General features: G+C 43.4%; 1 protein-coding gene across 10 annotated transcripts in view; it reads right to left on the bottom strand.

Annotated features, from left to right (window-relative positions):
* CACNA1E (calcium voltage-gated channel subunit alpha1 E) overlaps window positions 1-13,930 on the bottom strand; it is a 497,363-nt gene that overhangs the window by 30,399 nt on the left and 453,034 nt on the right. For 9 of the 10 annotated variants that reach the window (XM_065534002.2, XM_065534247.2, XM_065534152.2 and 6 more), the window contains 4 exons: window positions 10,600-10,665; window positions 5,949-6,040; window positions 5,103-5,268; window positions 349-476 (listed from right to left, as the gene is read on the bottom strand). In XM_065534002.2, the coding sequence (XP_065390074.1) occupies window positions 349-476; window positions 5,103-5,268; window positions 5,949-6,040; window positions 10,600-10,665 (452 nt within the window). Of the gene's footprint in view, window positions 1-348; window positions 477-5,102; window positions 5,269-5,948; window positions 6,041-9,058; window positions 9,963-10,599; window positions 10,666-13,930 lie in introns of those variants that run through there. The other variant, XM_074028759.1, reaches the window with a different exon arrangement.

The following is a 13,930-nucleotide window of genomic DNA, read 5'->3' as shown; positions in this document are numbered from 1 at the left end:
CCTTGTCAAACCCCCTGGTAACTCAAAGGAGTCCACTAAACCATTGGCAGAAAAAGATTATGGGAAACTTCTCTTGGGATTGAACCCAAATAATCTGAGGTGATGGGTGATAAGACCAGCCCAGAAAAGGAAAACCCTGTCACAGAAGGAAAGAGGGGAAAGGAGGATTCAGAAGTCTTTGGTGACTGGCTTGATACCAGAGCCTCTTCCATGGGCCACAATCAAGAGGAATCTCCTTTCCTTCTGCAACAGGCAGGCATTTGGGTGGCTCCAATTCCGACCTCTTCCCTGGGAACTCCAGAGACCTTTGCTCTGGGCCCTGCTGGGACGGCTGAGGGGCCTACGCACCATGCTGCTCGGTCATATTCTGCCCAGACGCGGACAAACTCGTCCAAGTGGTGAGGCCCCAGGATGGAGGAGTCCCGAGTCAGGTACTCAAAGTTGTCCATGATGACGGCCACGAACAGGTTGAGCATCTGAAGGGCAAGGGGAAGAACAGGGGTTAGGGGAAACATAAAGCAGAGCTCAGGAAGCAGGCTTCAGGGCAAAGAAAAGAATTCAAAAGTTTGTAGGGCTGAAGTTCCTAGCTCAAGCACCACTGATCTTGCTGAATGCAACACGTTTTCATTATTTGTACCACACTTTCATTGTGTGAGCATTCTTATTTTACATTTCTATGCCACTTCATATTTGTAGAGTACCCCACAGTCACTTTTATTATCTGTTCCATTTATTTGTTACTGTGGCAGCAGAGGGAACACCAGCAGCCATCACATTCTTGAGGGCTAGAGGAAGTCAAGGCCAGATGCCAACCTTTCCTCCCTAGCCTCCCCCTTCATTCTTGCTCCATAAAAGCAGCCCAAAGAACAACTGGTAGGATGTTTTAGAGCTGACGGCATGGTCTACTGTTGTGATGACTTTAAGCTGTTCTTGGCTCTTAAGCAGTTTGTATGTCCCTACTCTTCCACGTATTTGTTTAGCCAGCCTTTACTGTGCACCTACTATGTTCCAAACAGAGATTCAGGTGCCAGAGATATGAGATAACAAAGTTCTTGTCCAGAGGTATATTCCCATGCCTAGCACAGGGCTTACAGCACAGCAGGGCTTCACTAGATGTGGTTACTTGAATGCTCTTCAAGACTTATTTGGTACTGAGTAGAGACTGTGATGTAATGGAAACATACAAATGTGACAAATTTTAAGAGCCATGAAAGAAGCATATGCAGGTTCCGGTGGGGACAAAAAGGAGTGTGAAGGCAATTTCTCCTGGCTGAAGAAAAAATGTATAAAAGAGTTGATGCTTGAGTACCGTTCACCAGATAGACATGGGCATGGAGGAGGGTGTTTTAGCAAAGGAGCCAGCACAGAGGTATGCAGGGACAGGGAATAGCCAGGGATCTGCAAGGAGGGCAGAGCAGCTGGATCCAAGTGCCGGATCACAGAAGTATCTCATACACTGAGCTAAAGAGTGTAGACCAGGATCAGTGAACTGGTCAGACAGCAAATATTTTAGGCTCTGCAGGCTGTGCGGTCTCTGCTGTAACTATTCAGTTTTTCTGTTGTAGCACCAGATAGGTCATCTGTATACAAATGAACATGGCTGTGTTCTGGTAAAGCTTTGTTTATGGACACTGAAATTTGAATTCCATGTAATTCTATGCCATGAAACATCATTCATCTTTTGTTTTCTTTCCTCAACCATTTAAGAATGTAGAAGCCATTATTTCACTGGCCACACAAAAACAGGTGGTAAACCTGATTTGTCCCAAGGGCTGTAGTTTTCCAACCACTGATCTAGACTGTTCTGTAAGCAACAGGATCTACTAAAGGGGTTTAGAGAGGAGAGAGATAAAGGGACATTTGCATTCAGAAAGAACTGTTGGTAGCAGCATGTAGGGTGGGTGGGAAACCAAGGGAGGATGTTGCAGTACTCCTGAATCTACCAGGGGCAGGACGACAGCAAGGACCAGAGCAGAGAGTTAACAAAGGTGGAATCCACAGGACTTGATGGTCAACAGCAGTTTCCTTATTTCCTGGCTGCCCTGATCACCCACTCACTGTATTTCTGGCCCAGGTTCTTGGCTGTTCCCAGTTAGTAAGATTCAATGGGACACCCTCCGGTGACCCAGGCCTCAACTAGTCATTAAATCCCATTTCCCTGGGCACTGTGGTTGGTGATCTCATCAAAACCAATAAAATGGTATTGAACCTTCAGGGCAAAATAGTTCTTCCTGTTGCTCTTAAATGTGTGAAACTGTGAGGTCTAGAGCTGCCACTACAGCCATCTTGGGATGTTGATATTTGTACTCACAAGGATGGAGCAAGGTGGAGGCAAGATCTGTAAATAGAAAGAAACTGGACCTGGTGATATCATCTGAGCCCCATATCAAGCCTGCTCTGCCCCAGGACTCCTCATTTACAGGAGCCTGTAAAATCCCACTTTACTGAAGCTGGATTTAGCTGGGCTTTCTGTCTTTTGTAAGTGAAAGGGTCCTGCCTGATAGATAACACCTGGTAGGAGAACTGGAGTCTCTGTTGTGGACCCCCAGGTCAAGGTGGCACAGAGGTGCACAGAGGTGCCAGATATGCACACAGGGTGTACAGGAAAAGGAGACAGTGTGGAGGAAGGACATGGTTGGAGTCTCTCTACAATACACAGACTGCTGGTCACACCTAACAGCCAGACTCGACTCTTCTCTTCCTTTCTCCTGCTGCCTAGAGTAGAGTAGAGATGGATGGCTGGAGGTCTAGATGTCTCCTCTTCCTTGAGGATGAGGGACACACCACAGAGGTGATGGAGCAGAAAGCAGGAGTAGGTCTGGGGCCCCAACACCCCTGTGGAGCCACCATAACCAGACTGCCTGCCTTCCTCCAGACTTCACTGATATGGAAGGGAAATCAGCATCCCTCCTGGTTAAGCTGCTGTTATCTGGAGATTTCCGTCTCATGCAGGTGAACCTAATCCCAACACAGGCCTGTCTTTCTGCCTCTAAGGTTGGAGCCACAGTGAATTTGTTCAACCACTGCCTGGGTTATAAAGGGTTTTCCATGTATCCAGACATTTCTTTTGTACTCTTTTCAGGGTACCTAGTATTAATGTCAACAAAAACTATTAGCATTGTTACTGCTTTTCATTTGTACAGTCATTAAGAGTGTAACGTGTGCAGTCACACCTATTACTTGTTTTTACGCTTGCTCCAACTCTTTTAGAGGTAGGTTTAATTACCATCACCCCTCAAGGACAGAATTGCTTTGGATTCACATTTGTATTCTTAGTTTCCAGTATAAGGCCTGGGGCACATCGTGGGGGCATCAGTAAATCTCTGTAGAGTGGCTGGTTTGAGTTGAGAAGCTGTGTGACTTGTCCAAGGTCACAAAGGCAGTCTCATATAGATCTGAAAGCAGATCATCTCATACCGAATATAGCCTCATTAAAAATAACAGTAATGTAAATTATGCAGCACCCTCTGTCTCAAAATTCCAAAAGTACCTTTATGGTCTCTAATTAATTTCCAGTTTTATCTTTGGTTTCTTTCAAATATTTATTATGAAACACTTAAACCACGTGAGATAAAAGTAAGAAGTCCACATGTGCTTCTATCTGCTCCATTTCACCCTAGCAGTGAGCACCGATTCCTGGAAGCTGAGAGCCAGTTTGACCCCTTGACTACTGGTGACTGAGGGATGGGCCTTGCTGAGAGTGAACCTCACAATGGCCACTCAATAAAAATGTACTGAAGATGTGAATAAATGGAAAACTCCCACCAATAGCATTCTTCTAAATTTCAGAGTTTTTTTTTTCTTTATACATTATACTTCTATATTTGTAAATAAGATACTGTTGTGTATTCTTTTCTTTTTATTGAAAAACCTTTCACATACATAAGAAGGAAGTATATTAAAACACATGGATCAGTTCATTGTGTATAAAACGCTATTATTAAGTCATTTTTTTCTCCCATTTTATAGATGCTATAAAAGGGCTATTAAAGGGCCAAGGCTAGCAGAGGAACAAAGCCAAGACTACTGCGTGGGCTGCCCACATCTCCCGTTAGCTCACTCCCTGCCACACTGACCTACAGGTAACACTTAATGGTCTTTCTGTAGCCCACCCCCTCACTGGAGACCTGGACATGTGGGAAGTTTCAGTCCCCTTGGGATCACTTGCAAGGTAGCAATCCCTGGACATAAGACAATTAATTCACTTTTTGATGCATGGTCGTGAAATTGACCACTTTTCAGTGGTGTCACTGTTTTAGTTTTAGGTTTTTGTATAGCCAGTGGCATTAGCAGTAAAGTTGAGCTGAGGAATTTCAGAGTGACCAGAAACACTAAACTGACCCTTTTATTATTCTATTTATCACTGCTTGTCTGATACGCAGGGTAGAAGTTTCTGGAAGTGGGTGTGCTGAGTCATGCTTTCTCCAAAAGAGACTTAAGAGGCACCTAGGGTTTCTCACCACTTTATAGGTGGGTGTGCTCCACATATACTACTCAATATTTACTAACACCCAAAGCAATCAAGCAATCATATTCTTTATCATCTATCAGCTGGTCAACTACCAAATGGAATAACATTACAAGTCAAGAGAGAACCACATTTATTCCATTATCATCATTCTACCCTTATCAATGCTATAGCCTTGCATTTTCAGGTACCTTTTCTCAAGCAGTTCAAACATCTCCCAAAGAGAAGATATCCATAGACCTACTTATAAGATAAAATACCTGAGATATGACAAAGGATTTACTCTGAGTGTTCATAGATTTGATATGAAGCTCAGTGCACTGAAATATGCTCACCTTCCCTTTTCACAAAAATATTTCCCTAGAAGCAACAAAGACTTTTCTTAATCATTGAAAATCACCCATCCAGGAGTCTGACAGGCACGCTAATCTCCAAGAGTTCTCCAGAGGACGATCTAGTTCTTAACCTGGGCCTGGATGTGAGTGTGTGCATGGTGGGGGTATGGAGAGAGGGAGATAGGAGGGGAGGGAAGTACAAACATACACTGAAGTAAACATCTCCTGTCTGTGTATCAGAGGGTTGGGGGTAGGATGGGATGGGCCATATCGCAAGGCAAGAGCACAATGTTGCTCACCAAGAAGGAGCAGAAGAAGATGAAGGAGACAAAGTACACGTAGGCCAGATCGGTGCCGCAGCGCTCGTTCTCGTTCTGCCCTGACGGTGCGGTGGTGTCAGGCTCACAGCCCTTCTCCCCGAGGCATGACAGCATAATCTCCTGCCAGGCCTCACCTGTGGCACTCCTGAGCCCAAGAGACATTTTGGTTAGCAGGAACAGGTCTGCAGATCCTATTACATCCTTGTTCCTCTTTCCCAATTCCCCCATCCTTGCTCTTGCCTGGGCCCAACAGGCTCCCTTTTTACCCAGTTCTCCCCTTCTAGTGGTTTCCATGCAGAGATAAAGAGTCCCATTGAGGTCTGTTTTGGGTTCTGCTACCACATCCACTGCCTTTCCATCTTTTGTGGGGTCTCTGCTACTAGTTGTGGGATTCTCTAAGACCCCACATACACCTGGCTATCCAAGGTTTTGGCCCTTAAGTGGAATTTGGTCTGCAAACACTGTCCTGATATTCCCCCCTCCCAAACCCTTGCAGGCCATGTTGAAGTTAAAATTTGCAAATTAACTGCTGAGCCAAAGACATTGATGAAATTTTCTCCCACCCAAGTATTTAGCAGACCCAACTCTGCTTAGCTTCCAAGATCAGACAAGATCAGGCACATTCATGGTGGTATGGCTGTAGACAAGACGAAACTTTCTAATGTTATGGGGCAGTTTGGCAAAGACATTGCCCATTCCCCCTTCTACTGACAGGAGCAAAGGAAGTGGAATAAAGATACAATGGGAAATGGGACGAAGAGGTAGACTGATTCTCTCTCCCCCCATCAGGAGAACTCCAGCTACGACAGTTATGCATCCAGGTACCTGAAGAGTAGCATTAGGGACCCAAAGAAACTCCGGAAGTTGTTGTGCCGGTTGATGTGACTCTCCTCATCTAATTTTATGTTTCCAAATACCTTGAGGAGAGAAACAACAGAAAAACAATGAGCATTACCAAGCTGTGTGATGTGTCCAGCACATGGGGATTGGCAAAGCCACGTACATGGCTCTTCCTGATGACCTGCCCCTGAAGCAGACAACTCAGACCCAGAGAGCTGCTGGACACTGTGCTCTTGGGCTGATATGCAAGAATAATTATCCTCCACTGCTCTAGTGCAGCAAAGGGGACCCGTGCAGCAAGGTCCCAGCGTAACGTAGAATGCAGGCTCTTTCGAAGTCATTCTGCCTGTACATAGTTCCTCCCACACTTAATCTGGTCTTTTATTTCCATGGTACCTGTCACCATGGTACTCAAGCAGTCTGTCAAAGACATTATCTCACAGCAGGAGTGCATGGAAGGAGTTACCCCTCTCTTCCTGTCTCAGGTAGTCATGATGGGAGCATTTGGATTTGCAAGAAGACATCATTTATGGCTTGGGGAGATGCTACCCTGGAATTTACAAGCAGATCAGATAAGAGAGTGGCATCTCTCTCTTCCTTAGATATGTTTCTATCCATTGAGTCACATCTTAGAAGGTCTGTCATTAATGTAGAATCCATGAGAATGAACACGCATATATCCATGTGCATATAACTACGTATGTTCACATGTATCATCCAACAGACCCAAATCCCATCCAAAAGGAAACATTTATGCAGGATCTAAAATGAAGTCCAGGCCAATAGGATGGGGAAAGTCAGGCCACCTGGACACTTTGAAAATGAAAACAAAAAATGGCTTTGGGCAGATTCTGAGTGACAGAGTGAGATTTGCTGATCTGCTGCTGGCTACTGAGCTTAGAATGTGATCACTGTGAACACTCAGAGATCTTTATCCACAGAGACTGAGTAGTGATGAACTCCCAGACACAGGGCTGCCTGGAGCCAAGGTCAACCCCTCCACTCTTCAGATGAAAGGGAGGCTTTCACACATGTACTCTTCTTCCCCAATCACATTTCGGGTATCAGAATCTATTCTCACAAGTCAATGTTGGGACAATCGAGGACTTACTGGGTTACTTTTCCAGTCATCTGAGACAATTTTCAGCCTGCATTGAACATGCTTCAGTTTATCCAATGTGTACTAAATGGAACACATTTTCCCCCTCACAGTTTTTAGAATGTGCAATTGAGGAACAATCTCTGCCCCCAGCTATTTTGCTCAAGTAACTCCCACTGACACCTGCTCTGGGAATTTGTTCTCAATGCTGTTTTTCAAAACCCAAATACTACTTATCTCTCAGGGAGAATGGAGGTGGCAAGTGAGGCAGCAGCAGAGAAGAATGGAAAGAGGAGAAGCTAGAGGGCCCCAAAGAGACAAATAGTAGCATGTAAAAAATCCCACCCAAGCAATCAAATCTAATTAACTCTGGATACCCCCAGGAGGGCACTGACATTTATCCTTGCCCTGTTCACATTTCCTGCCCTCTTCTTTCTTTTCACCCTCTTGGTTCAGAATTCACGATTTATCCTTGATTCATCAGACATACAACTTACAGTGTCTTTTTTTCCCTATGACACTCCTGGAAGTATCATGAGTTGAATTCATTATTATTTTCTCAAACACCTCTATCCAATCACAAACTAACTGGAGGGCACACTGTGATTTTGCACAAAGTATGTGTGTAATAGTCCAGTAAACCAAAGCTATTTTGAATCTAAGATAATTTAAGTCAAGCTGGGCATGGTGGCTCACACCTGTAATCCCAGCAATTTGAGGGGCTGAGGTGAGAGGACTGCTTGAGCCCAGGAGTTCAAGACAAGCCTGGGCAACACAGTGAGACCTCGTCTTTAAAAAAACACACACACAAAAACAAAACAAACAAAACAAAACAAAATTTAAGTCAAAAACATGTATTTATTGTGAAGGTGGTCTTAAATTTTTTTGTACTTTTTTTTCTCACTTTTCACTTAGTCCTTGTCACTAACTTAAACCTCCATCAATAGGGTATGGAAAAGAAAGAAGGGATGCTGAAGCCCCATAGAAAAATCTCACGAGAGTATAGATTTAAATTAATTTCACTTGGGATTACAGAACTTTAGAACTAGAAGATACTTGCGAAGGTCTTTAACCAACGCCTCCACTGTACTGGTGAGGGAGTTAAGGTGAAGAGAGATACTATGACTTTAATAAGTTCACACAGTTGGTCGGTGAAGAAGCTAAGGCTGACAATCCCACTTCCTAACACCATGTAGCCACAGGGCTCTTTCTCATTCCCAGCCAGTTACTCCTCCTTTCTAACTTCTGATTCTTCTGCAAAGGTCCCTTTTTCCAAGGTGCTTTTGAAAGTTTGGAATAATAATGGTTTTTCTCAGATATACCTTGTTTCTATTAATATTTTTACAAAAGCTTGTCTCTGCCCTTGTGTTTATTTGTATAGATCCCTCAGTTTTTTTGTGACTATATTAGAAACAGTCTCTCTAGCAACAAGCTCAGGTATCTGCTTTGTGCTTGGTGCTGTATTTCTGTCACAGACCAGGATGGGGATGGCCAGCTCAAAGCAAGTCATAGCAGAAATGTCATTCATGTCTCTGTGGAATGGACATAGTGCTCTTATCTTTTGGAAAGAAATCTGAGGGGAATAAGATGTTAGACTGCACAGTTATTGTGAAGACTACCGTTTCATAACTGAACAACTTCTACCTCCAACTAGAGGGTAAAAATAAATACTTGTGATCTTACAACTCACCTCTTTCACTTACTGTCTGAGAACTTAAGCGTGTTATAAGTTACTTAACTACACTAAACATTAGTGGAGACAATGAAACCTACCTATAAACGTTTTCATGTTACTCAAAAACATTAGTCATATGTCTTGCCTGGGGATGCTCGCTCTGTCTTCCTTTCACTCTCTCCCTTTCTCCCCCTTCACTCTCTTTCTCTCTATGCATACATTTAGTACAGTGTCTTGTACACCAAGGAATTTAAATAATGGTAAATAGCATTATTGTCATTATCAGAATCAACAGTATTCATACCAGATCAGTACTGGAGATGGTATTATTCTAGTTTATTTTGTTTGAAGATGAAAAGGGGTAAGAACTATTTTGAGCGTAGGCAAAAAGCACTTAATGATAACCAGACAAGAAGAATTATAAATGTTTGAGGTGATGGATAACGCAATTACCCTGATTTGATCATTACACATTATATACGAGCATCAAAATATCACATGTACCCCAAAAATATCTACAATTATATATCAAAAAAATAAATTTTGAAAAAATAATTTAAATCAAGCTTTCATTTGGCTCTTCAAGAATATTTTAATTCCAGAGTGAAATATACTGGAGTTAGACAGGACTTCATGGGCGTTACCAAGCCAATCTGAAACTTCAGCAGGAATTCTATTTCCAACACTGCCAACATGATCATTAAATTCCTACTGAAATATCCTCAGTGAAGGAGAACTCACGACTTCTCAACCAAGTCTCACACATTTTGACACTTGACATTCTATTGTATTTTTACAGAACAAATTTCTCCAGTAATAGAGTTAAAGAATGAAACCAAGAAGTACAGGCAAGAGAGAAGAGCGAAAGGAAGAGACATTTCAGAAAGGCTCTGGAAAAGGCTGCAGACGCAGCAAGGCTGGGACACTCCAGCAGCAGCTCCAGGTGGCAACACAGTTGGGAAGGCAGCCGGCAGGCCCAAGGCAGCCAGACTGCCTGACTGCAGGAGGCTGTCACATAGCTGAAGTTCTTTGCTGGGATCTAGTCACAATATCTCCAGTTAGTCTTCTGGAGACAAGCAGAAAGCCTGTGTCTCCAACCAGATAGGTTCATGGATGTGCTGCTGGTTATTTACAGTAGGAGTTCACCCACCATGAACAACCATCATCTTTGAAAGGTCCTTTGGCTTCTTCTGCTTAGCAGGCCTCTGGCTACCTGCATAAACACCTGGGGTGGGAAAACAAGGGAACTGTCCAGCAAGTTGCATGGCCTTATTAGCTGGAATGTGGCCCTTGAGTCTCCCTAGGAGTGAGCGGGCTGCCAGGAACTCCATGAGTTGTTCACAGTGATGTGTCTTAGGGAGCCAGTCAAGACTGTGTAAGTATAAGACTCTACAAGACAGCCATGACTATATGTGGTGATTTGGTGTCACCATATACAGGAAGAACTAACATCTGACCTTTTAGGCCAAGTCAAAATACCAGATATCCTGAGAAATAGATTGACATGAGCTCCCACTTCTTAGTCTCCTGGGGGATCTTTCTGGCTAAGAACAAAAGTGTCATCTTTGCTTTAGTTCCATTGCTGTCACCACAGAAGCCTAGCTGCTTATGAATTAGCACCATGATCTGACAACCTGAGATGAAGCCCTTGTACCAGACTACCCTGAATACTTAGGCAAGCTAAATGGGGAGCCGCTGCACATGTGAAATTCCCAAGGTCACATTGTGACAAGACCTCATGGGAACACCCTTAGGCAAGAAGGGGTTCAAAGCATCTTCAGGTCTTGCATGCTTAGGTTGCTAAGCCAGAGATTATCTGGGTAACAGCTGTCCCCCACCGGGCCCTTGTTTTACCAGCTCACCTGCATCCCAATGATGGCATAAATGAAGAAAAGCATGGCAATTAAAAGGCAGACGTAAGGGAGGGCCTGGAAGGAAAGCAGAGATAAGACATTAATCAAAGAAAGGCAGCACCCAGGCTTAACAACCTGCAGTCACTGGCAGTACAGGATCTTGCCTGGAGGCTAATGCAAACAGAGACTGGGTCTCTCTACTCCCTGAGGTTGTTCTGTTTTGAGGTGCAATACTTTCTCAGGCATCCTTGTCCTCTGACAGATAGGTAAACAGTTGGCCAAAGGGAGGCTTAAAATTTACTTCTATCAGGAAGATTTACTCACCCATAAGTATAGCCCATATCTAGAAGGAAAGCTGGGAAAACTTCTTGGACTTGGGGTTCATCCCACTTGCTATGCAGAAAATTAATAACCTAGCAATTGTGATGTAAATTAAATACAAAGCACCTAGCTTTGGCTTCCAAATCCCTGTATTACCCCCTCCCACTCCCATACCCAAAGTGGCACCCATAGTGAAGACTCTGGAATCAAAGTGAAATGACTGGGGACTCACTTGTTTTTAAGTTCCCAGAAGGCTCTTTCATTTTCTGATGAAATGTCATTTTCCAGTGTTTAAGCCTCCTGACGTTTTATTATGTTTCATGCAAAAGCCTGGTAAGTTAGCCACCAAAAAACTCTGCTATGAAGCCATGTAGCACAAAATTCCATACTGTGCATGCTTACTGCCACTTTGGGATAACATTCCAGGTTTAGAGGTGAGGGTCAAGGCAAGGAGATGTGAGGCAGGGAACTGGCCTTGGTGCTGGAGGAGGATACAGACATAGGACAGTTTGGATTTGGGGCCAGAGTGGGACGCTGTAATTTTGTGTTGATCTCAGTGCTGCCAGAGAAGTCCCTCTTCTTTACCACCCACTAAGCTCCCTGGCAGACAGTGCTATGAGGAGTCTCCACCCTGTCTTGATTGTGCACACCATGAATCCCAGGAGATCAATTGAGGCTTTCAGACTACATGAACAGGGCAGAGCTTTTCAACAGCACTAACAAAATGAAGAGCCCTATGAGACTATTTACAACTTGAATAGAGGCTAAAATTAAAATGTGACTGAAAGCGGGTGGGAGAATTCCCTCTCCGAGGAAGTGTTGATTCCTAGGCTCTGTGATGGGGGTTGGCTGCACTTTGACGGGCAATGTGGACCTCCTCTACAGAAAGCCAGGAGGAAGGAGACAGGGTTTCTTGTGCCTGCAGTGCTGCTGCCTTTCATCTTCACCTTCTACCCTTATTCTACTGTCTCCACTCTAGTCCCTAGTTTATCTCTCCCTACTCCCAACTTAGGGAGAAAAGCAAAGATTCATTCCGTTTTCCTTTCTTGTCATGTTTATACATTCTAACACAAAATAAGGAAAAAGAGGTAAGAACTGTAGAATAGGGGTCAGATGTAGAAAACTGGATGCTGTTTAGGGGAGGGTGGGGGAGGTATAGGCAATGTCGATGCTGTTTATATCGTGTGGCTCTCTGCTTTCTATTTGCAGAGGCAGCCTTTGCTAATCTGACTTTTAAAAATCAAACTTCTATACTGTGTCCCAGAACTGTTCTGAAAAGGAAACATCTATCTATAACACAGTGTCACCTGGAGGCAAACTCACCTGTCTTCTCTGTTCTCTGTAGTATTTGCTGGAATAAGCCAACCATTTGGCCATCAAGAAAATTTTGACAATATTATCTTTGCTCTCAATAGTATATGGTTTCTCAGAGACTTGGTAATTGTGAAAATATGACAGGATGACACATATTTCTTAAGAGACTAACAACTGAAGTTTGTTGGGCAATACTCTAAAAAAAAAGTTTTTAAAAGCATCTTGTGTTTCCAATTCTAAATCCAAAATCACCTGAGACTCAGAAAATTCTTGCTAAGGTTTTAGATTTCTCTCCATATCTAGTTTTAGAAAAATAGTTTTCATTGAGGTGAGGCCTCCGTGGGGTCATTATGCCAAACAATTGTTCTGGATATGATAAAAATGTCAAGGTCGCTCCTAGGAGCCAGAGCATCCTTCAAATTGATCTCATATCTCAAAATCCCAGGTCCTCGGTGAGGAAGTAAATCAGTAATGATGGATGTGGGGAGAAATCCTTTTCCAAGTGACGAGAAACCACGAGTTCACTGGCTTGCCTTCTTTGGCTTAATTTTTTTTTTTTTTTTTTTTTTTGAGACGGAGTCTCGTTCTGTCGCCCAGGCTGGAGTGCAGTGGCCGGATCTCAGCTCACTGCAAGCTCCGCCTCCCGGATTTACGCCATTCTCCTGCCTCAGCCTCCCAAGTAGCTGGGACTACAGGCACCTGCCACCTCACCTGGCTAGTTTTTTGTATTTTTTTTTTCAGTAGAGACGGGGTTTCACCGTGTTAGCCAGGATGGTCTCGATCTCCTGACCTCATGATCTGCCCGTCTCGGCCTCCCAATCTTTAGCTTAATTTTTAATTAAACTGTATAAATAATTAAAATAAAGTCAAATTGGTGAATTCATAATTTCTCATCTTTGAATCACTTGATTCCATCCAGTTTATTTTTAAACACATTCACTGGAAAACTCATTTTAGTAAGAACAGGCATTTGAACAACATTTAGGCCCCCACCCCCCAAAGCTTAACAACAACTAATTTATAGTACTTGCTAGAGCCCAAAGATATTTAAGTATGTTTAGGAAACTTTTACTGAAAGTTTGGGTCTCAGCTGTCAATTTTTTACTTTTATTTATTATATATACACCACTGTACAGCTCCACTAGACTGTTCAAAGGAAACACAGCGTATTAACCTGCCCAGATGTCCCTATTTATTTGTAGGACACAGAGGTGACCATTAGTATACCCTGTGTTCAGTGCCTCAGGAAATAAATGCTGATGAAGACAAAGGTAGGGCTAAATATGAATCATCTCTCTATGAAACACAACTCAGTGAGTCCTTTGAAAAACTTTCATGTGAAATAAAAACACCCAAAGTCCCTGAAAATGCAGAGGACATCTGACTACAGACAATTGGCTCTTTACATGGATGGGGTTACTCAGGACTGTCTGGAATCTCTAGGGACAAAGCACATCTTATAAAACGTGTCTCCTGCCTCAGCAGACAGAGAGGATGCCTGAGTCACAAAGTCAAGGTGTTTTTCTAAAATGAGATTCTATCCAGTAGACATAAGCTGATTCCAGTCAAGCCAAGCTGTGCTGTAACTAAGAATTGCAGTATTTACTGACTGCTTCTAACAAACACCCGTTCTACTAGCTTCAGCTTCCCAGAGGTGAAGGGACTCGGGTAATGACGCCAGTGTTGCCTGGCTGTGCTGTCTGAT

Source organism: Macaca fascicularis, chromosome 1 (genome assembly GCF_037993035.2).
Source record: "Macaca fascicularis isolate 582-1 chromosome 1, T2T-MFA8v1.1".
NCBI lineage: Eukaryota > Metazoa > Chordata > Mammalia > Primates > Cercopithecidae > Macaca > Macaca fascicularis.
Note: the sequence above shows the minus strand (reverse complement) of the source record. Positions and strands in the feature narration are given on the sequence as shown.